The sequence below is a fragment of the Vanessa cardui genome, chromosome 9 (assembly GCF_905220365.1).
Source record: "Vanessa cardui chromosome 9, ilVanCard2.1, whole genome shotgun sequence".
Taxonomy (NCBI): Eukaryota; Metazoa; Arthropoda; class Insecta; order Lepidoptera; family Nymphalidae; genus Vanessa; species Vanessa cardui.
In genome coordinates this window covers 9,182,622-9,209,810 of record NC_061131.1, presented here as the reverse complement: position 1 = coordinate 9,209,810, position 27,189 = coordinate 9,182,622, and the positions used below count along the sequence as shown (strand labels likewise).

The following is a 27,189-nucleotide window of genomic DNA, read 5'->3' as shown; positions in this document are numbered from 1 at the left end:
AGACTTACTAAGCTATAGCTAATAGTAAGCTCAAGTAAAACGTCATTGCCATTATTAAAATCATTGTTGAATAATTGTAGTAACTATGAATTATAAGATGCTCGGGAGCTTATTAGAATTATTTGTTATTGGCAATCAAATTTATCGATACCAGTTTTGCAAGCCACCATTGTTAAGACAAAACAAATGGACCTATCAACTAACCATTACAGTAATGATAGAGAAATAATTTAAACTGCATTAAACTGTCCTTTGAGACACAACAGGTTTGAGATAAAATCAGTAAATCATAAGAGTCAAAAGCGTACCAGCAATTTATATACGTCAGATTATTATCTATAAAATATCTCCTGAAATAGTTAAGGCGTAGGGCGAATCAAAATTCGAAATAATATTATATCCAAAATATTAGATTACTTTTTTAAAGTTAAAATTAGAAATTTTTATAAATTAGCTTGCTTGCATTTTTAGATTAATAACTATAGTGATGATGTCGTCCAGACCAATTTCGGACACCGTTAATCGTGAAGGAAACCAGCTAACTAAAACTAACACAAAGGTTATTACAGTGTACAAATGTATTCGTAAGCAAAGGTACACTTCTATAATCCGATAGGACGGTAAATCCGACTAGAAAGAGTTCATGCGCAGGATCAATGACTTTACGTGCTCTCCGAGGCACGAGAATGTGCACACTAACAATATTTCGACAAAAAACTCAATAACTTTTTATAGGCCCAACATAAGGGCCACTAAACCAACGAGGCAGACATACAAATAATATATTTGTTTGTTAAATGTAGTTTTAACTCTAACTTTTATTTGTATTATGTTATAATTTGAGAGGTATTTATTGGACAATTGTACAGTACTTTTCATTTATTGTTGCTTTCATTGACGAGAATAATACATTTTATAAAAGAATGATTGAGATTCCTTTATTCTAAATGTATTTTAAGACGATTTTTTTATATACAATTTTAAATAATTCCGAGTGAAACGAAATCAATTTAATCAACATCGATTTATATTCGCAACACTTTTTTTTCATACCTTCGCCATATGGATTCAGTAATGCCAGCGAAGTTTTGCAAAGGCTTCCTGTACTGCAAAAGGTTGGTGTAAACTACGTTACATCGCGAAAACTCGGTACAAAACATTCCACAGGACGATCGATTTGGATTAGGCTTCTGTCCGCCGACCCGACTGAATAAACAATGTGACGACCGCTCTACCCTTTTAACGAACCCCTCACTAGACTCAAAGGAGAATCCACACGTATCATTGGTAGCGCATTCTATGAATGAATTTTAATTCTTCGTGAATAGTACACAACATCATCGACCGAATGAACGATCATTCAGCATTGCGATATATCAGTCACTCCGTCAGTCAGTCAATGAGTCAAAAAGATTGTCGAGTGTTTTCCAAATTTTTTTTCAATTTCAATTTTTTGCTCACAGAATAAGCTTTTTTATTTATAAATAAATTTATTAGCACATTTTTCTGCTGCAGAAATTGATGAAGACGCTTTCTATTATTGTAAGTGTCATGTTCACGCACAACGAGAATTACAAGTGGACTGTCTCATTTGAGATCGTTACTAAAAGAGGCCACAAAGAAGAACTTAACCAGAAGGTAACTCTGTGCCATTGTGGGACTCAGAAAGCGCTCAGGGTATTCTCGATACGCAGACAGGTTTTGCTTTATAATATTTAGGAAAATAACATTTCACTTTATTTTAATTATTATAATTATAATTATACCGAATATAAAAATATAAATAAAGATTGCATATAAAGTACATAGCTTAAGGAACCACAATGTAAATGTTATGCCAAGACTATGGCATACTTTGTGCACGTCTCCATTAATGCGCCAACATGTGTTGCAACAAACGCAACAGAAAGGTAAGTGATTTCGCAAATTCTTTGATAAATTTACCAACCAATGTCTCGAATTTATCATATATCTTAATGTAAATATTATGTCAAGACTATAAGCACATATCCACAAAATATTTGCGCCAACATTGGTGCATATCCTGTATCTATCTTATCTGCTAAGTCAAGATGACACCATAACCGGTAACCATTTATAAGTTTACGTAATAAGTTTTGGCAATTGATCAATCATACAATTTTAATACTTACAAATATAAATTCGATTTTAACCGTCGTTTACACCGTGCAATTTAACAATCGCGTGAGAAACAGACATGGGGCGTTCAGTAATACTTGTTTGTAGCTTATTATATAAAAATAATACTGTGAGGTAAAACTCCAATTTTATTCATATGAAGTCTAAACGTGAATATCATACTTACACATATATATATATGTCATTATTACATTTTTAATTTAAGTAATGAAAAACTAACAATCGTATTTCATAACAATTTGTCTCGGCACAACGTACATTCCGTATAGCTGAATTATTTACATTTAATTTCATCTTGTCATATTACGATTCAAGAGACATTCTTAAATGAAGTAGGTTATTTAGGCATTTGGATTTTATTCCAAGATTACATCAATTTGAATTAAAGCATTTCTATAAAATGATTGAACAATGACTAGGGATATAATATAAATGTAACTAAGTATTATCTTCCTCTTTGACTTTAGGTTTTATCTGGAAAATAATACCAATTTCTACTAACTACTGCTAAACGTTGAATCAGATTTGAAGCTAAAGCGCTGTGTCATTCAGGACTTCGAATGATATTCTGGAGATTGAATCGAAAGGGAATTAAAGTTTTAAGATTTTATTTTGTTATTTTTCGAAAAACGAATAATTGCTGTAACGAGACATGACTTTTTGACCTACTTGAAAGGAGACGGTTTTCACGTCGAACATGCAAGCCAGACGTGTTCTTATAATGTATTCATATCTAAATAGAATTTCCATGCCTCACTTTTGCAGCAACTAATTTCAAACATATTTTTAAGCAGACATGTAGTAAAGTTTGACAACAATTAAACGGCATTGTGACCAATATTTGATGTGTTGAATGATCGTGAGCAAGAGATTAGTTTTGTATGAAAACAGTTCAGTTCATACGTGTCAATAACCTATCGATCAATTATTACGACGTAAAGAACCTACTTCGAGCACCTTTGTTTTTATTACTTTTTTATCAGCATATTTTGGAAATTTTTAGAAATTAATTAGTATATTTGTAAAGTACAATATAATTTTGAGTTTTAAATGAAAAAAAATAAACATTTAATGATATTTTTTTTTCTTCAGGATCGCATGGCTTCGAAGAAGAGCTAAAGTATAATATACCAAAGAAGAAAAGAAACCGAATAAAAAATCTTTAGGCGTTAATTTGTGAAACCTTAATTTTTTCCATGCGATACTGAAGAACTACTAGCTAGATTATATTATAAGAATCATTAAGGTTATCGCCCTCTACGTTAATTAAATATAAATAAACAATTACTATACTATGCTGTTTAGTAATTTTATTAAGTTATAAGAGACATACCACCTAAAGAAATTTTGGATAAGCCGCTAACACCCAATCTTCAACTTACCTGAAATAAAAATAAAGTATAAATAAAGTAACAATATTTTTAAACACAATTAGAAGTATAATAACTTATTATAAACATTTTGAATATTAAAAATATATGTTGGATATAACAATGATTCGACATTAATAAATCAGTATCGTTTTATAAATATTCACTTGTACGTACAACGAACGTGCGTTCAGTATGTTTTACATATTAAAATATAGTGGATTCATGATATATGGTGAAAGATTTTTGTACTGCAGATTAAAGCTAGGATATGAAATAAAATTATCACAAACTTTTCAAGACATATCAAAGTGCCGTAATGAAAAGGCCTTCTGTTTTTTCGTTACTCATACCAGTGGATTATATTATACATCGTATTCATTATTTTTATGTTTTAAAAAAAACTTTTGAGAATTATTAAACGGATTATATTCTAGACTATTTCTTCATAATTTGTTGCAATATTTATCTTTAACTGTTGTTTGGTTATGTGTGTTTTTGAAACGTAATTATTTTTAGTTATTGTAATATTTCCTACCTAGTCATAAGTTGCATATATAAATAGTATACTTTATATGGGCATATAATAAGCATAATTTATGTTTCCACCTTTACTTCCATTATTGGAATTTCATTAAGGTGTAATTACAAATAATTGTTATGTAAATCAAGTTAAATATCAATAAAATGTGAATGCTTCGATAATTGGAACAAACGATAACGATAATACCGAAAACGTGTTTTTCAAAGTAATTCAGCAATTTTACTGTTACACATACATTACTAATAGATATTTCTCTTTATCTCTCTGTTTGTTCACTGTGTGTACGATAAATGTATGAATGTGAGAACCGAGGAACGCGTCTATACAGGCTTGAAAAACAGCCAATGAACCTTAAACCGGATTCTTCATTCCAGAATAAACTAGATAATTGAAAAAAAAATTATATTGTATGCTTTAGTATGTTACGCGTGAGTTAAACTTTTGTTATTTTCTTCGTAATATCTGCTTAAAAAATATCCTGAAGTATGAAATTATTCAGGGTGTTTACTTCGATACCAGGGACATTGTGTCAAACATGGAATCATAATGTGTATGATTTTTCGATTCGAAAACGAATGAACGTTAACATTCATAGTCAGAACTGCGATAGTATTTTTTTTATGGTATAAGTTGGCGGACGAGCATATAGGCCACCTGATGGAAAGTGGTCACCATCACCCATAGATAATGAAGCTGTAAGAAATATTAACTATTTCTTACATATTCAATGTGCCACCAACCTTGGGAACTGAGATGTTATGTCCCTTGTGCATGTAGTTACACTGGCTCACTCACAAACCGGAGCACAACAATACTGAGTACTATTATTTGGCGCTAGAATAACTGATGGTGGGTGCAGACGGGCTTGTGCAAAGCCCTGCCACCAAGTAATGATAACCATTAAAGGATTTTTTGCTTATATTATTAAAATTAAATCAAATCAAAAATATACTTTATTCAAGTAGGCATTCACACAAGCACTTTTAAATCGTCATTTAACAATTACAATAAGTATAACCAACTACCAACGTTTCGGAATGAAGATTCTAACGAGAAGAACCGATAAGAAACTCACTGTTGTTTTATCGTAATAGTTCAGTGAATAAATTATCAATGAATTAATTGAAATATCAATCATGTAAAAATTAATGAACACTAATATGATCATCAGCTAAAGGTCGATCTAATTTAAATCTTCTCCTGCTAATGGCCAAACATCGGTTTTTTTTTTATAAATTGGCCTTGTATTTATATAAAATTCCTGAGTTCAAAAGTATTTCTAATCAAGCGCTACTGATGTAATTCAATAGCACGAAATTCATCATATTAAATTATTAATAATATCATGTTTACCATATAAATAGTAATAATATAAATGTGCAGATATTTAAAAAAGGAACACGTCGAATACTAGCGAACCATTACTAAATATCGTGCCAACAAAAATATGGAGCAGTTTAAAGTTTTGAGAAGTTCACAACTATACTTGTCGCAAAAGTTTGACCGTTAACAGAATATACGCGTTCATCTATTAGGAAATATTATAGAGTTCCGAGGCTTTGCTCCATCCAGTGGCATGTTTATATTCCTATCGCGTGAGTGGGATGCTTCTTACCTGCCCTACACGCTTAATTTATATATTCCAAAATAGTCTTTGTCTATCTGTAAATAAGAGCCAAATTTAAACAACAAAAACAAAATAGCCACACAAACTTCCTAACTGTTATGCCCAACGTTGATTTGAATTATGTTGTTAGGTAGGCACTATTTTTTTATAAAGGCAATCAGTAAGCAATTCGAGCAATATTAAACTTGGGTTTTACGTTATACGACTTCAATATAATACGTAGTATTAAGCATTTCGGGTAAATTTAATTTGGAAATTATTCTTTTCTTCTCTTATTCAAGTAAAACACTTTTTAATCTTATAATAAATAATTGCTGATAAGTTTTATATCAATGATAAATCAACGGAGAATAGTAGCAAGATACGCGATAACAACAATTGTAATACAAAGTATGTCAATCAAATACAACTTAATTACTGAACATATTCTCCAAGAAGGATTTATTGACCTTGCGGAGTCGGAAACTATGGACTAACATACAAAAATTTTAACTGATTCTATCATAATGATCAATGTCATATACAAACATTTTTGGAAATATAATTTTACGGAACTATAAGTATTTCTACTCTGTTATAATATCTTGATCTGTTTAAAATAAGGTTCCTAGATTATAAATAGAGCGAACAGCTTTCTCTGTAAAATTATAGCAGGTTCAACAGCTGTACCATTACTCCAAAGCAATTAGTAATAAATGATTATAATGATAATAATGTCATCTTGACCCATTTTAGTTTAGATAGATAGATTTTATAAAGAGGAAATCTAACACGATCAACAAGAGATCAGACGCACGCCCAACGTTCTGATGAGTAATTGTGGCGATAAAATTTCCAAATATCTTATTGTGTTAATATTTCATTATAATACAATTTCACTTTGCATTAATACTATCTAATAGGGCAGTCTGTCTTGAAGATTTATTTACCAACCAAATGGTTGTAAACGTATCCCTTCAATTACTGTTTGAGTAGTCATGAAGGAATTAACACTAACAGTATATTTGCCTTGTAAACGATGGACAAACATATAGATTAATAAGATAAACAGGAATTCTATCTACATGAAACGAGAAGGATGTTGGCGATGCTGGTGGCTGGTGCAAGCCCATCTACATGAATACCACCCATTATTATACTACTATTATCACAACTTAGTATTACCGTGTTCCTGTTTGAAACTTGGGTGATCCAATGTAATTATACATACAAAGAACATGATATCTTAGTTCCCAAGGTTGGTGGCACATTGGTGATGTGAGGAATGTTCATTTCTTAACAGCACCAACATTGGAGCAGCGTGTTGGAATAAACCGGAACATTAACAGGTGGTTATTTTACTTTTTTTTTGACAGCGTCAAGTTTATTATGGAGTAATGACGTATAACTATTATAAATTAAAAAAATAGTACCGGTGATGATTGCATACAAATTTTTCAACCAAAACTATTTTTAACTAACGCTTACTACGCCGAACTCACTAAAATATCGGAAAACAGGGATAAAGCAGCAAACAAGGAATAAGGAAAAAAGAACAAAATCAAGTTATTGGCGATGGTGCAAAGAATAATCTTATTTTGCACCATATCCATTTGGTAAAAGTGAAGCGCAGAATAGTAAAGCCAACGCCAATCAAACGTATCTAAACCAGTTAGTACGCATACAATACAATATAAGCGCGCAAAATCCTATACCAGATACCCGGGGACAATAGCCTGCGGTTACGTGCGAAAAAACGAAAAAATAAACCTTAGTGAACGGTTGAAAACTAAAAGCTAATAGGTTGTAGGTATATATCGAGGATCGAATTGTTTTGTCGTTAAAATTTACCGATTGTTTTATATTTTTAAACAAAGAAACGTTCATTTTTTAATTTAGACAATTGATTACTTGTATCAATCGTTGAATACTTTGTAGAGGCTTTTTTGTAATTTAATTGAATGAATACTTATATATTGACTAGATGTGTCGTGTTGATAGTTACTTAAAACTACGTTATTTATTTACATAGATTGTTATACGGTCACGCTTCTTTCATTTCCCTTATTCCACAATTCCGTCCCTTGTTAGCTTTATAAAGTTGACGTTTTTAGCTCTTATTTTAATGAAACTGTCTTACAAAACAGCGTTGACCTAGAATGCCCAACGTACAACACTCTATACATTCAACTAATGCGGATAACATTTTTCTTATTTAAAGTTAAATTCAACAAAAGTTGTGTGCTATTTAATTTTTTTACACAGCGCATGTGCAAACAAAATACTTCAAAGTAAGCGCAATTTACAAGGTCTTCCCCTCGGCGTAGTCGATATGAATACTGTACGTGCAGGGCGGTGAGGCTTTGAACTTGGCCTCAAGAGATCGTTGACCTTTGCATAGATCATTACAGGTGTTGAATTTCTTACGCAACGCCATATTATGTAATTATCCCATTAGGGCTGTACTAAATCTTGTTTTACTTCTTACAACTTCATATGTGGCAGTTACTATTTGTAAAAAAAAACCAGTAAAACATTTTTAAGTGGTTTTAATCGATATTTTAATGAAATTATGCATATAAAAGTTCGCTTTGGGCCATCAATAGATCAAACGAATGTCCCGATTTTTAAATTTGACAGAATTTTTGTTTTCGCATACAAATTAAATATATCGATAAATGAAAATGAGTTTTATTCCAATCGAATAGTACGAAATCTCCGCCAACCATGTGTAACCATGTGAAAGACGAGACGTACCTAGTAATAACAGAAATATTTATTAGTTCTTATTATATTATAAAAATAGCAACGTTGAATGAAATGTTTGCTTTTATTACAAATATTTTCATTCGAAATAAAAAAAAAATTTTTTTTTAGTGTTTATACTGTAAAAGGCAGACTGGCAGATGGACGATCATTGGTTAGAACCGAGCAAATATTGGCATTGTATCTAAGCTTGGAAACAAAGATGTCATCTCCCTTACACCGGTAGTAACACTGGCATATTAAAGGTAGCATCGGCACAACGCTAACGAAGTAACCAGTTTTAACATATATAGATTAGGTGTTATCCGACGTTATGTACCCAATCAAACGCTGTCCGTTACAAGTTCATCAAAGCGACCGATCGCCGGCCGCTAGATAAGAAACACATTCCTCATCGAGTATCCGAATTATATCTTCAATGTTGACACAGTTGTGTTGGATAAACTAAGATCAAGTTTTAAGCGAAACTACAAAAAGTACTAATAATAAGTGTTTATCATTGCACAAGTTGGCCTAGATATGTGTATTGATCTAGGCGAACTTGCGCTATGATATACATATTTATATATTTCATTTACAGCAATAATTGGTTCATATTTTAAATGTGCACATGTGCAAACATTACTACCATTGGATTCTTTTACTATTGCTACTGTAACTAGGTTAGATACTTATACATAGTAGTTGACCCATTATTAATAATAATCTAAGCCCTAAGGAAATATTTTTACTTCTGACAAGGCCGGTTTAAAATGAAAAAGACCATTTTATCAGGTATTTAATTTCATACTAATATCGTGTATTTTTATGATGACATGATTTCAAAATCGATGAATAAAATTATTCATATAATTTTATGATTGTATACATTAATGCGTATGCCATTTTTTTGGTAAAATAACCCATTTTCTTTTTAGATACACCTGAAAATGTTCTTACTGGTACCTACTTCAAAAGGCCTATTTTATAATGCTTTAATCTAAAATTTTACGATATATTTATTTTCAAATTTCATCAATAAAAAAGCTTTTAAATTAAACAACTTATCATACCAATATTTCGCGCAGTACACGTAGAAACTTGTAAAATCCACAAATAGGTTACTATAACGAGATAATATATATGATTATTTTTAATTTCATTCGCTCAGAACATAATACTGATTTAGAACGCTTACTCTTTTTACTTACGAGCGATATTGGACGTGTCATTTTATTTGTCCAACTCTGATTTCGGTTCAATAGTGCTGTGTAAACTGGTATCGGAGATAACCTACGACCGGTGCGCTACTTATTTTTTTTGAACTGTTATATAAACTAGTCTGCTTCATTTACTCATTTTGACGTGAATAAAACGCTATATTTCGATACTTCATCAGATATATAACATAAAAAGTAATAAGGGTAATATGTATTATTTTGCATCACTTAATTGTTAAATGACGATTCAAAAGTGCTTGTAAAAGCCCACTTGAATAAAGATTATTTTGATTTTGATTAGGGTATATATGTATAAGTCCCACATGTGTCACCCTGTATATTTTCGAGTTATGTGCTACATACTAAACGAGCTTCGAGGTGATTATTGAAGTTTTTATGGAGTTTATCTATTCTTAACTATCTCAATTTTTTTGTTCTCTTACTACGTAATAAGTATGTGTGCTAGAATTATAGCTACTATTAAAAAAAAACAAATATAAGATTGAATGTGAATGTAATCTAAAACAACAAGTCTTGTTTTCAATACATACTTAACCCTCAAATGGGATAGACGTTTTCCTACAAAAACAATTCGTCAAGACGAAAGCGGCCCTTATTCTGTTTGAAAGGAAAAATGGCGGCCAAACAAGCGAGCAACGAGTTAAGCTGTAACAAAAATCCAACAAAGGGATGATTAACGATTTTCCACCCTCGAACTCATTCAAGCAGTTTCGATATTGAATCCGTTAGACGGCGTAAAAATGAAAGTTTTCTTTTCCCTTAACTCTGACTCGGTGCCACTTTGTTCGCAAAACAAAAAAACATTTCACCTTTGACAATACTTAGCAATAAGTTAACCAAGCAATGAGATATATTTTCTGTCACATGTTGTATTATAAATGGTCCCAAGCTGGGTTTTATTTTATGAATACGTACATATACATCTTAAAAGATACTTTTTTTTATAATTTCCTTAATTTATATATAAATATCCTCGAGTATGTTTACTTATTGGTATCGCTAAAAGAAAAATACTTACATGGAACGTAATCACAAATTATGCTACATAAAATTACGTTAAAGAACTATTGTAATTCTTTTCAACAATAAATAATTCACATAAAGTAAATAATAACAAAAAATAGTCCTGTTCAAATCACTGGTGAGTTTTAATAAAATCAATTGTGGCTTGAAGATTGTTTAGTTGAAGCGTTGGAACGATTTCTTTACGCCCTTTGTATTAACACAGCCTTAATCCGAAAACTCAATAGACCATGAAGTAAGTGGCTCATCTGTCTTCCGCAGTCGCACGAGGTCTCGGGTTGCAGTTTTTTAAATAAAGGATTCATAATTAGCTCATAGTATTAAGTTTCGCGACGAAAACGTAGCAGGTGCTAATTCACCTGGCTAGCATATGCTTGGAACCAGTTACGTTAATTATATTAAAATGTTACTTCAGATATTAACTTGGTGCGCAATTGCTCATGTGTTCGCGCGATATGGTTAATTTATTCTTCTGGCGAATGTGCATTGACGCGGTTTCATTCCAACGTTGAAAATAAACGATCCTTTATTTATAATATTACATAGAAAACAAAAGTATTTTATTTCCTAGGAGCAGAATACATTAATATAAAATTTTATTTAAAATTCATTTAAATTTTATTCCTCATCAAAATACATTTAAATTATTATGATAGTTGAAACTGGTTTATCAAAAAAGTTCATAAGATTTAACCAGATTTAAGCCGATTATAGGCTCCTCTACTAAATGGGTAGTAGCAATTTATTCCTCGTAAAAGCTTTTAATCTATTGTTTTACAATACTTGGCAAAAAAAAACGATATTACAACCCATTATACGAGCCATAAAGTTACATTCTATGACTACTTCGGACTCGATTTATTCTTTATTACCTAGTTTTGAAGTTGATTTTCAAACAGTATCAATTATCAAATACCATTTAAAAAAAATATATAGAATATTTTAGTAGTTATCTTAAACGCCGTTAATGATTTCACATACATAAATGTCAGGATTTATATATTATCATGGAAACACGACGCAAAATAGTATAAATATCATATAACAATATACGCAAAGTTTGGCTATTTTATATGTTGGTACTAAAATGTTTCCCCAAAACCAGGAGTTGTTTGAAAGACGTCATCGTACGGCACACATATTACACAAGTTTCATGCCGCATAAGCCACCTTACCTTATAAATAACAACAAAGCGTGCCCTTATATAGCGATAAACCTTGTTAATCTGTTGGTTGCACGCGGGCTAGTTTAATGACATAATTAAAAATCCCCAAGCCGAGGGAAAGTTTGTTAGATTTAGTGGCGTGGGTAAGTCTATATCGAATATATTACTATTATCAGATAAAACCATGATCTTTAGTATAAAAAAGCAATAATATTCCAGATAATATAACATACTTCTCGTCTCGTTCAGATATATTTTAGGCTCAGACATTTAATTTAATTAGCAGTCTAATATTATTATTAGTAAAAAAATGGAGTGAACGTCGGTATAATTAGATTTTTTTTGAAAATAATATCCTAAATACTAATGACATATTAATATAGGCCACAACAGTTGCAGTAATAATTTAACAACACTAATAAGTCACAAGAAAACCATTGTGTACCCCAATTATATTTTTTTAGTTACAATGGGGTTGTGAAAATTTTATTTCTGTTTTTCGAAACTATCCTTATTTAAGAAGTCCGTTAACAGTATAATACAGTATAAAAGCACTATTCAAACTTAGTCGTATTTGCGGATAAAGCTTAGTCTCCTCTCAGTTTTAACTAATTAGAAATTGGACTATTCACTAATTATAGCTTGCTAGGAAACTAGTTGGTACCACGCTCAGAAATAGCAGGGTAATGAGTTTTGTTGTTCAACGGTCGTTGTAGGATTAAGGCGCACTGCATAGGATATATCATGGTCGGTGCGTGGAACTACAAGATCGATGGGAGTTGCTAAACAATTCCATTCACCTATCCCAAACTTTAGAAGCGCGGTTTTGAAATACCTTATAGTGAATTTGAATTCGCGTTAATTTTACAATCTCTAAACAAATGTCGTAACTTTTTACGGCGTGATTAAGGTCCCCTTCGCTGTTATGGAGAAGAATTCAAAACCTCAATCACGGTTTCCCATCTTCTATAACCACACGCATATTTTAGGCGACATCTTAGTATTTTGTTTCTCAGATTTGTGCCTTACAAGAGAAAGCTCACAAAGCCTCAGAAAAATAGTAGTACCGCAATGTGAAGTTACAGCTGTTAAATTAAAACAGCTTAACAAAAATAACAACACTTAAACATAAGTAGAAAAATAAATCTTTTTTTATTTCTTCTATTGCATTTTCTTTGACAGAGTCGAATGAAATAGATCAGTAAAGAATGTTTCATGTACCAATCAATGACTTTGAACTTAAAATTATTAAGAAAGTTATAACATTACGTATATTAAACTCAATGGTACTCGAGACACTGGAATCTTAGCATTGATCAATCTTGTAATTTTCCAGTAAAATCATGTCCGCAAACAATTAAGTGAGCCTCAGACAGATTGGTTTCGTCCCGAGGCGATCGTACCCAGCGTGGAATGTTAATTGAACCCTTCGACAGGGTCAACATCGGACACTTAAGACACGCTATCACCGAATGGTCATTGGGACAAGTGGTTAAACCATTATGGTGTCGTGTGTTCATTAGCAAACGTTTGCTTAGTGATTTGTATAATTGCAAAGACAAATACAAATACTGATTTTAGTGTATGTTCTACTCAGTCTTTACAAAATGCGCACCGTTAATATATATAAGAAAAGTCCTCGTATCGAATCTTTTAAGTTACAAAATGTAAGAAATAATGTACTGTTTATCTCTTAAATCAATTTTACTTAAACAGATTTAAAACTACTAATTTCGTATAATGATAATACTGAAAAGCCGAAACTCCGCTCACGTTCATGTCGTAGTTGTTTAAACTGTGAAAAACGTAGCGTCTTGTTTAAAACTGCAAAGCTAGCCACTTTTCTAAAAGCATCTACACCTATTTTCATTCCCGTGGAGCCTGGCATTCGTGGTGTGCGAAATAAAAACAGAAACTAAAATAAAATCAGCTTCCATGTTTAATTTAGCGGGGGTTGTCGACAAAAAACCTTAGCTGTGTTGAGGGTTTTTGTTGACCGAACGTAACAACGCAGGAATGCATTGTTCCTGTTATTTTGTCCCCGGTTATAAAAAAAGTCTATATTTTGTTTCGTTCCTGACTCAGAGTTTATTGATGTCACTTAAAATAAGAATTTTCTATGACTCACGATATTTATGAAGTACTTGTATTGACAAAAATTTTGACTTCAATATTTTAATATTTACTAATATTTACTTGGTAGTAAAACTTTAATGTATATAATCTTTAATATGGAATATCGTCTGGATAGGAAACTCATTTAATCGCCGAACAGCTATACTTATTAATATTGTGATCCGGTTTATAGGGTCAGTTAGCCAACTAAGGGCACGAGGAATATAATCTGACTTCTCAAGGTTGCTCCATTGCCAATATAAATATAGTCGTTAACATTTTTACTAAAATAAGAATTAAAACTTTAAAAAATAAATACAGTCGTTTTTATTTTTACTAAAATAAAAATAAAAACTTTAAAATACTTCAAACGGTCTTTGTCGTAATGATTTGCTTTATTGTACACAAATAAAAATAACATTTCGTTCAATAAGAAATAAGAAGCTTATTACGCTTTAAAAGTAAGTTAACAAAATAGTAAAGAAAAAATTCCTTTCAGTTTCGCTTTAATCAATATCGTGAGCGTTTTAATTCTGTAAGTTATATGAAATTGGTAATATGAAGCAATCTTCAGCGATTTTATAAAGAATAACGTTTTATTCAAATTCTTCCCCGACATTGCAATAAGGTTCTATGCAAATATATATTATTTTGTTAATGTTTTGAAATAAATTACATTTATTAAACAGTTTTGTTTTCAATTTCTCTAAATCGCTAATTTATATTTACAAAAATATTAAAAACATGAGATTAAGAACATAATTTGTATTTGACAGTTAAATCAAGTAACTGGCGCGATATTTCATTTTTTAAATCGTATAGTGGTACTCAGGCTGATTTGTCTCTAGCCACGTTGACAGAATTTGCAACAATGCATTAAATGAACGACTGCTTAATAAAGTCGTTATTCTTCAAGCAAGTGTTTCACGAATGTGTCTTCTAAACACGAATTAGTGGATTTTCAACCCTTATGGATTTAATCCAATAAATTTGTTATCTATTCAATCAATTATATACTATTTTCACTTACGTCAACGTACACCCACAATATACCGAAATAAAATTGACAGTTAATTCAAGATAACAAGGCCGCTTATTTTAGATAACAATCAGACTTCTCTGTAGAAAAAATATCGACGCAGAGTTAAAAATGAAATTGTTTAAATATTAATTACATCGCGTAAGTAATTGGATGTTTTTATCAATATCCAAGAAGAACAAATTGGAAAGTCAGGACAAAAAAGGGTAGACAATTTACAAGTAAGTAATAAATTAAGTGAATCATGGTCCCAGTACTTGCTTGACACCCGCTGAGAAGCATCGAGCCTTAGGCGCCTTGCTTGACGCGTATAAAAAACCTGCCTGTACGTGCGTAGCCAACCCACGTTCGCTATTAACTCTGTAACTTTATCGTCCCATTCATACCAATGCGCTATAACCTCAAGATTATTTTAGACTGTGATATATTCATTGTATTGTTAATACTTGTTTATTTTATTTACATATTTACCAACCAATGTCCAATGGCCAATGCCCAATTCCCAATGTGATACTTTATTAATGATATTTTTAATATTTTAGAATACTAATAAACCCAGTCACGAGGTGAGCAAAAACATTCATTACGAGGCATAAATAAAAATTATGAAACATACAGTTAACCCTGGCTGGGTTTGATATACACGTCACAGTATTTCTCTAACTTCCTATCTCGTATATATTAGAGGATGACATTCCAGTAGTGTATTAGTCTTCTTCTTTTCGTCTACGCTCTGTTTAAGTAAATTCGCTTTCATACATCTAAAGCGTAATCTTTTGGTAGAAATCGAGAAATGAAATGAAACTCCAGATAAGAAATCCTGTTGACAGGCCGTCCTTAGGCTAGTTTTTAGTCGCCATTCCTCGCCCTACACAAAATGACTGACAACATTGGAAAAAAAGAGCGGAAGGACTTATAGTTTGGTGTAGGACCGATCTATCTCAAGCAGTGGACGAATACTAGTTTAAAATATATTTAGTAGAGGTAAATGGTTACCACCGCTCATATACATTCTAGCTGTAAGCAATATTAAACATTTCTCATAATATATCACGTCCCTAATGCATGTAGTATCATCACTCTATAAGCCAGTACAAACATTGTCTTCCATCTTTAAAACTGAGTACTAAGTTTTTGTACAAAGCCCTATCACCAAATGCTCATATTCAAGTATTTAAATATTCGAGCTATTTATTATACGAGTATCTTTTGACATATTACCAAAATAACACCGATAACTGAGTGTTACTATACATATTTTGTCTGGAAATCAAATACCTACTGAATTTTAATGTTTTCAGTATTGAACTTTTTAGTTCAAAATGTTTACCAGTTACCGGTTAGTTAGTCGGTTATAATTTTTTTATAACGTTTATTTTATGTTTTTATAAAAAAACTGTAGGAAATTTATAAAACTTTTGATAACATTAACAAGACACGTAGATTATAAAAAAATTAAATTCAACTGAACAAAATATTATAAACCGTTTGTGTAAGACACGAAATCGATCTTTTGTATATGGAAAAAAAGTTGTAAGTGCTCTTCTTTCGGCCAATGGTTAAATCTTGATCCTAAAATTCTTTGGCCTTCATATTCACAACCTTTCAAATAAGTAAATAAAATGCTTTCAATACAACAGAAATATACCAACATTTACCCAAATCTACTCAATAAATCAGGTTTATTATTTTAGTAATTGCAGTAAAATAAGCAAAGGAGAAAAAAGCAATATTTATTTTAATTGTTATTGATGCGTTGCTTTTATTTAAATTCTACGAAAAAAAACGAACCAACCAAGCAACATTAAGGGACATAATGATGTCTTCGAAATCCCAAAAGTAATTTAAAATGATCAGGTAGGTTGCAGTGATTACGACCGGAAACCTATCATTATTTAAGCGGGATAGTAATTTTTTCAGTGGTCTGAATCAATATAGAGTTAATATGAAAATAATCGAGTTCGCTTGTCGCTTATTACAAACGGAAATGTAATTTGGATGCGCTTAAATGCTAAATTGGAGTAGGTCACTGCAATCACTGAACGGAAATTAATGGAGTACCAAATGAGGAGTAATTTGAAATTCCATGATTAAAATAGTTGCGGGTTCGAGCTTCACTAGTTTTGACTATACATGGAATTATTATGTGATTTGTGTAATTTCATTATCTGTATAATTAATCTCGAGAATTGATTATAATAAAAAAATTTGCAATTTCGAATATTAAAAAAAAACAGTATTATTTTATATAAGATTTTAAATTAACATGGTCTGAATGTCTTGTTCTCGTGAATAAGACATTCGTAGACAATGTCGAAATATCGAGCTCCACCGAATAAAAATAAAAGACATGATAAATATCCCGTATTTAATAACTGTAATAGTATTATTTTATACCACACAAAGAAATCTCTAAAATTTGTAGAAATAAATATACATATAGTCATATATATGTTTGAAAATACATAACCATTTTATCTATTTCTCTGTATTCCAAGTATTTTTTGTTATATCTGGGTAGGTTGAATAGTGGCGTAGACTTTTTCGGAATTGTGAATATTTTTAAATAGATCGAAATTGTATATAGTTACTATTAATACCGAAAAAAGTTATTTCAACGAACGGAATAAAAATGTTTTGTGCGAGGGTAAATGTTAAGTTCGGAGGGTTCCAACAGAAGACGAACTAAATGACCATTGTGACAATGATGCTGGAAAAATAAACTTCAAAACACATCAACATGTGGTAAGTTACTCAAAAAAATGAGATGATGACCAATGTCACAAAACGTCTGTGGAGACATAGAGGCAAAATTTAAATTATCATATAAATACTAGGATCGAGAAAAAGGATATCAATTTACAACGAACACTTATTGAAATAACAAATCTAAGCTATTTAAAAACCGATTAAGTTTATTTAACATAATTATTCCAAAAGGAAAAAGGTTATTGTGTTTAAAATAAACAAGTTTTATAAGCACACTGTTTCATTTAACGTACGAATAAATTCCTTGATTTACATAACAAGTCCATTCTTTTTGCAACCTTTGAACCAAAACTAAGTTAAAATGCACTTCGCATTCGAGATTACAAATGCAAACTGTAATGTAGACGTTTTTCACACGCTGTCCAAATAATAGACAACAATTTAATAAGGAATTCGCTTTAATTTTGCAACTAATATTGTCTATTCATTGTATAAATTTGTGAATAACTTAAAATTTCCTAGAAGACCAAATGATATCTACAGAGTGATGAATCCTCTGATTTAAAATACAATATTGGCAAATTGATTCGCCGTTTTTATTAATGGCATATTATATTTCATTCAAAAGAATTGAGTAATTCAAACGCCGCTTCATATCAGATATTTTAAAATTTAAATTCTATTTTCAGAGAATTTTGATACAAATATGTTTTTTGAAAACGTACGATCCATTTGTCGATGAACGACAAATTTGAACGGACCACTTTATGTAATCTATTTGATGTTAGCTACAGTTCAATGTTTGAGCTACTGAATCGTCCGACTAAAACATTAAAGCTAACACGAAGTGTGAAACGATGGCTTAGCGCAGAGTTTTCGGATCGTTTATTAATTTTCCTGTTTGTTACCTATTTTCAATTTTCCTTAGGACTTTATTTTCCTCAACATATAAATTTTAGCCCTCACCTTCGTTTCTGCTAAACAACTTGATATAGCATACAATATTGCACAAATGCATCATAGTATAGATGCATTATTTATTCCCTATTCTTTCTCATACTTCTTGCCCGACAGGACGTCAATGCAACATATTGAGTATTCTCTATCCACTAATGTATAAATTTTAACCCTTAGCTTCGTTTCTGATAGCCAAATTCGTATAGTATATAATATTGCACAACTACATCACAGCGCAGATGCACTATTTTCTGATCTTTCTTATCCTTTTTGCCTGATGGGACGGCAACTCAACATTAGAAGAAATAGAAGGTTTTATGTGCTTTGTTTCACATACTCAATAATTTTCATTTAACATTAAAAGCTTCTAGCCCTAAAAGCTGCGTGATTTCTGCGAAATGGTTCTAAACAAAGATTCGATGTAATGAAATCACGCAATTTAAAAAACAAAAAAAGAACAACCCATAACGAATATAAAAACGAAAACACGATACATAAAATAATGAAAAAAAGGGAAATATTTGATACCAAATCATAACATATTTGAATGAAACAATAACCGATGTGTAAAAAGGTTAAAAATATTTGGAGCGTATATTAATAGACGTATAGCAGTTAGTTATATTAAAAAACTGTTTGTAATAAAAGTTAACGGCTATATCAGTACGCCACCTAAGAAGCCAAAACAAAACCTCCGTGAGTTTATTGTGAAACTTGCTTTCTTGAAAGATTGTATGTTTGATTGAGAACTGTTACAAATATAGCTTAAGCTAAACACAAATGCTTGGTGGTAGGCCTTTTCGCAAATCCGTCTGGGTAGGTACCACAACCTCATCATATATTCTATCGCTAAAGAGTAAAAATCAGCATTATTGTATTCCGGTTTGAATCGTGAGTGAGTCAGTGTAACTACAAGCACATCACTACTATCTGATGGCCCATTTGACTGTCCGAGCTTGCGCTGCTTGGTAACATGCATATATATTAAAAAAAAAATAATAAAACATTCCCGTAAAATAAATCTTGCAAATACGAATGAGCAAGTTTAAAAGAATAACATAATTGGTAATCATTATTATTCATTATTCATATCTGTCTTACTTCTACATTGATACGAAGTAGACCATAAGCGAAGTCCGCTGTACGAAGTTCGCACTGCCCAGGAAAAGTTTAGTTGCACACAGCCCCTTGTTATAGATTGCATAGATCACTTTCCCGAAGGCCTGGAGCAGATTTATCATTGCAAATTTAACTTTGCTGAACTAGGGACAGCATGTCGAATTGATTCAGTTATTAGCGGACTTTGTCGAAATTTCACTGTACATTGTGACTTCGATAAGCTCAATTATCGCTACCTAAATATATATACATTTTTAGATTTAAATTTTACGTATTTTAATAATGATGTATCTAGAAAGCCGTTATTTGATATTTAAAGTATAAGTTCTCCTCAATAAACATCTCTCAAAAGACAAATTTAAAAGGAAAGGTGAAAATGAGAAAGTCGTAACACATTTGGGAATCAAAGAGTAATTACAAAAGTTACGTCTTACACTCACGAAAAGTTTTTCTCCTTGTAAGACATTCTATAACCGCCTACTAAAGAATTCATATGACTCACTCGTTAAATATTCATAAGAGTACTCTGGTTTATAATAAAATTATCTAATATAACGTTTGTTTTTAGTGAAATGAGGAGTTCTAAGATTTTATAAGATTTGTCAGCTGTCAGTCTCGGAACACCTAACAATCTACGCAATAATCTTCCTAAAGGGAACTGTAGCAAGTCTCCTCTAGTGAGATGACTTTGGGTCTATATATCCTGAACAAATATCCAAACACTTCGAGCAAACTTTATCGTCTTGCACCTGACAAACTTCAAATTGTACTCACTACTCAACTATGCTATGACCGCCGGAGAATGTCAGCAGTCTTAATACACATAACTTGTAATTGCGAAGGAACACTCCATAACAAAGTTCATATCATAGTTGTATGAAAATTGTTGTTGAATCAAGGAAAATGTGCATTTTGATAAGTATTGTCATACAAGATTTGAAGCCTCGTTATATTCACTAAGAAAAAAATAATTTGAAATTTATCAATTATAGGTTCAATTACATTGAAGTATTATATACTTGGACGTTTGTAGATAAATATTTTGTAAGAATATTTACATATCATATATACCGAACCGAGAACTAATAATAATAAATAAATTAAACAAACGCTTCCAAACGTTTATGATTAATGAATACACGGGACGCTGTTGAAGCAGAAAAACGAGTAAGCGACGTTGTAAATACAAAACTATTAATTCACTTTGAAATAAATGATTTTTCGACAACCCGATATGCAGCAATCTATCAAGAATTAAACTTTGACTAATGTACATAAAAAAATATATATATTTCCATATACGAGCACCTAAATTCATTTACTGATAAAACGTATTACAATTGCTTAATAGGCTATTAGGACCATAAAATTTTTCAAACGAATTTCTTACATTTAAGAGCCCTAAAACAGTTATTACATTTAGTTCGCGTGCAATCGTTGAAAAGTATTAAGAGTTAATATAAAAGTAGCCCATGAATACTAAACGTAACCAACCTCTTGTCCGATTCAATTGAATGATTAAACATCGATTGACCTTTGCGTAGCTTATCCTATTTGCATAAATCTATTTTGATGAGTTCTGAAGCACTCAACCTTTTTTCTCTTTAAACTGTATGAATCGGACCTTCATGCTTTCAAAGCGTGTTGAGTGCAAATTTGTTTTTTTTTTTTAAGTATTTGGTTTTGGTCTTTTAAACAGATTACAACAAAAACAATTTTTATGTCTATGTAAATAATTATTATGACGAAAGTTTAATCGTATGTTTTATAAAAATAATATATGAATTAGTTTGAAATGCTATTTATAGAATTGAATTACATCCATTTAGTGAAAATGGTTAACGTAGGAGTCACGATAACCATTAATATTGCCGGCGAATTTGTATGGTTACTTTATACTTTTTTTTCTATAAGAAAGCATTTGTCATTGATGCAGTGGCATAGAAACTCGATCCATTAAAGGGTGTTAACGTGGATATAATCCGTAGCATCCGTGCACAAACCCCTCTATTACGGAATTAGCAACATAGAGGAAATGATAGATCATAATAGCATACGAAACAGCGACGTATTAGTTGCGCTTAGGAAGTGGTACTCATTTGATTTGCTATCTAGATTTACACAAATTCGCACTCATCAAGTCAATAATCGATTATTAAGTAGGATCAAAATTATTATAGACACTATTGTATCAATAATATCAAATACTATTGATAAAGATCGTAACAGTAATACTTATTGCATTAGTGCAATTGCAAAATTATTTTTCAATAGGAGTAACATATGTTTGATACAATGCCCGTCAACACGACGTAAATATTGGCCTAATAGTCGGAACTGTGATATCGATACGGCAATGGAATCTGTCAGGGCTTTTGTGAGCAGTTCCGGCAGAAACCGCTCCATGAATGAACGATAATAAAAAACGCTTTTGTTTGGAATAATCTAAAGGAACTACCCAGGTAGATATTGAAGCCGAAGATGTAACACTTTACAAATAGTACGATGATAAGATAAAGGATAATAATTAAAATAAGATGCTACTTTACTGATAAATTTGTACGAGATATATATATTTATTTTCCTGTTACAAAAAACGGAACTGTTAAACCATAATCGAGATTTTATTTTGTTACTTAGATATCATTTATATTTTAACTTTTTACTGTATTTTAACAAATAATAAATATTTAATTTATATAAGTTTTGCACATAGTTTCAAGACAGCGGTAGATAACAAATTTCATAAAATATACTTGGAAAATAAATTGACGTATCCTATATAAAAAAAATCTAAATGGCGGATTAATAGCGATTAAGTTTGAACATTTTTGCTGTCAAGCTCATCGAGTAAGGTAAAAAATTAAGCAGTAAAATGCAATTCAAAACTATATTCAATTATTAAAGTAGTTACTTCAAGTCAGTCAGTCAGTCTATTAATACATACAATTTTAAAGTAGTTACTTTAATAATTGTATATATTAATTGACTGACTACAGAGTTAGATATAATTATTTTGTGTGGGAAAAAACAGAAGTTTTTTGGGTCAAATAGTGCATAAATAAACTATATAACGAAGCTATCAATGTGAAGTGTTTTAATAGATGATAAATATATTTAAATTTAATCTCATTTTATTTATTTTTATACATATATAGAGCACGAGGCAGGTGTGAACTACGGTTATTGTTTATATTATAAAAGAGTGTTCTTTATTGCTTTTAAATTTATATTAAATTAAATAGAACAAAAAATATTTTTCAAAATATAGGAATTTAAGAGGCACTCATACCAACTTATATAAATAAATAATTGATACGTTATTCTTGCATAAAGACTAGCAAAATTATACTAAAATCCTCTTTTATGGCAACACACATATTTATGTTGGTATTGGTCTATAGTATTCGGAGAATGAGACGACAGGAGTGAGCTGAGAGGATACGTAAGATGTTGAATTTAAAATATATTAAAACATAAGTTATCTCTGTACAATATTACCAGTTATGAATACAGATTTATTCTATATTTCATTTAATATAAGTAAGAATATTTGCATCTTTGTAAGTTAATACTAATACCACATGTTCTGTGTTCAACGTTAAACTTAAAACAGGTTTCGAGCCCGAAGCTCGGAACCGGTAAAAATCATCACAGGCAATTACGGTAGACTCATCGGTTACGATTTGATATAGTACACGATAAAACAGTATTTATAATTGAAAAAGAAAATGTTGTTCGAAATGAACAACAAACCAATTAAAGTGCAAAATGAACACATCTATCAATAACACATTAATTACCGTTAGACTCAATATTTTATTTCATGAGATAGAAATTTCACGAGGTTAAGTTCCTTCTCGGGAATCACTTGTATGTGCATATCATGTATCGTGTAGCGTTAAATTATTTTACTTCTTATTGGCTTCGGTTTCTGTGAAGTGTATACAATACGGACATCCTTTCTTTAGCAGTAAATCACGCTGACCATGTCACATTTATTTTCCTTTCAAAACCTAGCTCGTACAAGCCACAATGTATTCACGGCACGGCTGCGCCATTACCAAGTTCTCGTTAGCAAAATTATTAGAAACAGGGTATTGTGTGGGATTCAAAACAAAGAAGTAAGCTAGTAAAAAGTAAGAAGTACGCGGTAGATTGCTTGAGTGCTTTGCGTGTTACCCAGGAAGTAAGCTATGTGATAATAGCACGCTTTCTTTTACAGGTTTTCTCATGACGCTGTTGTGTTAGTTGTGTAATTACACACCTAAATTAAACTATCGGAATAGAATACAGAATGTTTTTCTTTTTTTGTTTTGCTACTATAATACATTTAAAGTATATTGATGAATCTAAAAATAAATCGTATAACTACTTATATGTAGAATAGTAGAAACAATTGGTAAGATACCATTAAATGTAAGAGTACTTACCTTACCTTTAGAGTTGTACATTAAGAATCGTTTCATTATTGCATGGAAATAGTTTAGAAATTCCACGAGAAATCATTTTTTTAAAATGTAATTTTAAGATTTTTATCTGCGATTGTAGATGCGACTTATTTGTATAAAATATAATATTGTTTAGTTCAATGTTCTTTTTTATTATTTGAATAATGATTAAAACGTTTGTCTATTTATATTTCTACGTAACACGTGGCGGACGTGCTCATTTTTATTAGAACAATGATAACATAATACAAGATATCATTTGTAGAATATCATAAGTCATAATTGACAATAATGGGCGTGGTTCTTCAAATTATTCCGCCTTCTTAACAACTTGACCACCTACCCGAATAATTAATACAATTTTAATTAAATATAATATGCCAACCTCAACAATCAATTAGGGAATAATTACAACGATTATCTTTTTATGTGTCTACTGTGATATTTTAATATCGTGATACCAATAACATTAACGTATGAACGGATTAATGTGATTTGGATACATTAAAAATATGAACGAAATATTTTAAACAATATGTTATTTTAAATAATAATACAATTTATATATTAAATTGATTTCGCGGTAAAGATCAATTAATAATTCGAATTTTAAATTTAGATTTAAATTATTTCGCGTCTACATTTTCAAAACCCATTTTATAAGTTGGATTCCTTCAACACATACATATTTTATATAATTTTTAATACATTCAGTTTTTATACTAAATACACACAAAACACATATTTTTCTTAAAGTTTACTTCAACTTAACTTGAAAAAATTCGTTTTTTTTATTGTGCGGCTAGCGTGTATATTAAACCAATATCGTAGCTACAGTTACATTAAATAATAATAAAAAAGTTTACCATATAGCTAAGTAGATGTTTAGATCTTGTTAAAGATGAATTGAATTGATAAAAGAAATTGAATCGAAACGCGATAAAAAATATTAAATCAATACGTGTACGTCCGCTGTGCAATTTTTATTAGTGAGAGGAGCTTTATTTGTGATTTAAACATTGTTTCGGTTTGTTTTTTTAAGATATGTAGTCTTTGTATAACTTTAGGCTTGTCAGTATTTACTTTAAATATCATAGAACAGTAACTATCTTTCTAATGTTAGTAAATTCGATAGAAGAATGACTTTTGATTGCATTTTGTTATGTTTGTGTGGTATATTTGATCATTTATTGCAACATACAGAAAGTCTCGTGATTCATTCGTCGACATTCGTCGACAAAAACATGGTAAATATTCCGATTTTAATAACTGTAATAATAAAAATAACCATGTTTTTTTAAAATCTATCATATAGAAAGTTTGAGTATGTACTAATACTATACTAGCTTCATAATTATGAGTACCCACTTAGTAAATATATATATATATATATATATATATATATATATATATATATATATATATATATATTATCATTGCATGTCTATCTATACTTTTACGTATGAACATGAACATGAACTTCGTGTAAGTTTAAGTTCAATTTAGCTATAAAAGAGAGTTTGTAAGTATTTTATACCGTCATTGTTTAAGATTACTTATTTTAGATTCTGGTTATTTTTATAAGAATATATTGTAGGTCCACATCCCTCTAAACTAATTTTCATTGGTTAAGAAATATTTATATATATATTGAATACCTAATTATCGCCTAAAGCAACCAAAACAGGCTATACGATTTATCGCAAAACCTAATTTAGAGCTGGGAGGCACGCGATTACAATCTTCTCACGACAGAGAAGGCGCGCAAACTTCTCATCTCCAGGGAAATCACGCACGCAAGAAACTTTATAGCAACACGTCCGAGAAGTGATCCGCCCGGAGCGCCCGAGATGCTATGCCACACACAAGCCGATCAAAAGAAATAACAAGACGCGGGCAGTGCCTCTACGCGGATGCCTCACATCGTATTATAACAGATTTACTTAATCACACTGCATATGCACTTTTATTTATTTTTTAAATTTTATATGACACTTTCACCAATCACGAGCTTTAACCGCTAGAAGCAATGCCGTTGCCACAAATAATAAACACTGACCGTGGTTGAATATGGCTGGAGACTCAAACGGATGCCGTCTTGAGCAAGGCGCTCACGAAGCAGACGCTTCAGCTGGATTCGCGGTATTTTCACCAATTCAGCCTTCCCTTCCTCATATTCATCAGCATACTTTGCAGGTTCGACGGACACTGTTGCTTGCTCCTTCCGGGTCTCCTCCTCGCATCGACAAGAGTCCCGAGCGGCAGCAGCTTCCTCTAGAGTAAAATACACGGCTGCTGCACCCTCCTCTCTCAAAATTCTTACTGAGTGCAGCAGCCGTTGTCTGTGTGCTGGATTGAGAACACCGATAGCATCCAGGTCAGGTTCACCGACCTGTTTGCAAATTTCCAAATCGTCATATCCGTTGTCTATAAAACTCTCCGAATATTGGCCCAGGTGGAGCGAACGCAACCACTCGACTACGATGTTGCCGGTCGTCGACGAGGCCATGTCGCGTCAAAACGCGGGGCGCATCACAAGGCGTGCTCGCGGCGCGGCAGTCGGCGAGAAACTGGCGTCCATGCTCCCCTTTACCCCTCCTCTCCCTCCTCCCTTCACAAGCCGCGGTCGCCGTCCCTAAAAACTACGTGCTTTTGCTTTTTGACATTTTGTAGCATAATCGTTTCAAATCTAAATATCTACATTGAGAATGGGTGATATTATTTTCTACTCTGATATACCTTTCCCACCTTCGCCCGGATATAAGTAATAAATTATGAAGTATGTTTTATATACATACATAATTAATATACCATTCCTCTTATTATAATTAACCAACCAGAAGATTTTTTTTGCTAGTACCTACCTATTCTGCTAATTAGATGAGTTAATCTAATAACAAGGTTTTTTATCATGCTATCTTACGTATATTCAAATATCTTGTAA

General features: G+C 31.3%; 1 protein-coding gene across 7 annotated transcripts in view; it reads right to left on the bottom strand.

The window, feature by feature from the left end:
• LOC124532193 overlaps positions 1 to 26,829 on the bottom strand; it is a 106,966-nt gene extending 80,137 nt beyond the window's left edge. For 6 of the 7 annotated variants that reach the window (XM_047106919.1, XM_047106920.1, XM_047106924.1 and 3 more), the window contains exon 1: positions 26,305 to 26,828. In XM_047106919.1, coding sequence (XP_046962875.1) covers positions 26,305 to 26,754 — 450 coding nt within the window. In that variant the 5' untranslated portion in view covers positions 26,755 to 26,828. Of the gene's footprint in view, positions 1 to 26,304 lie in introns of all 7 variants that reach the window. The other variant, XM_047106923.1, reaches the window with a different exon arrangement.
• Between the last annotated feature and the right edge of the window lie 360 nt (positions 26,830 to 27,189).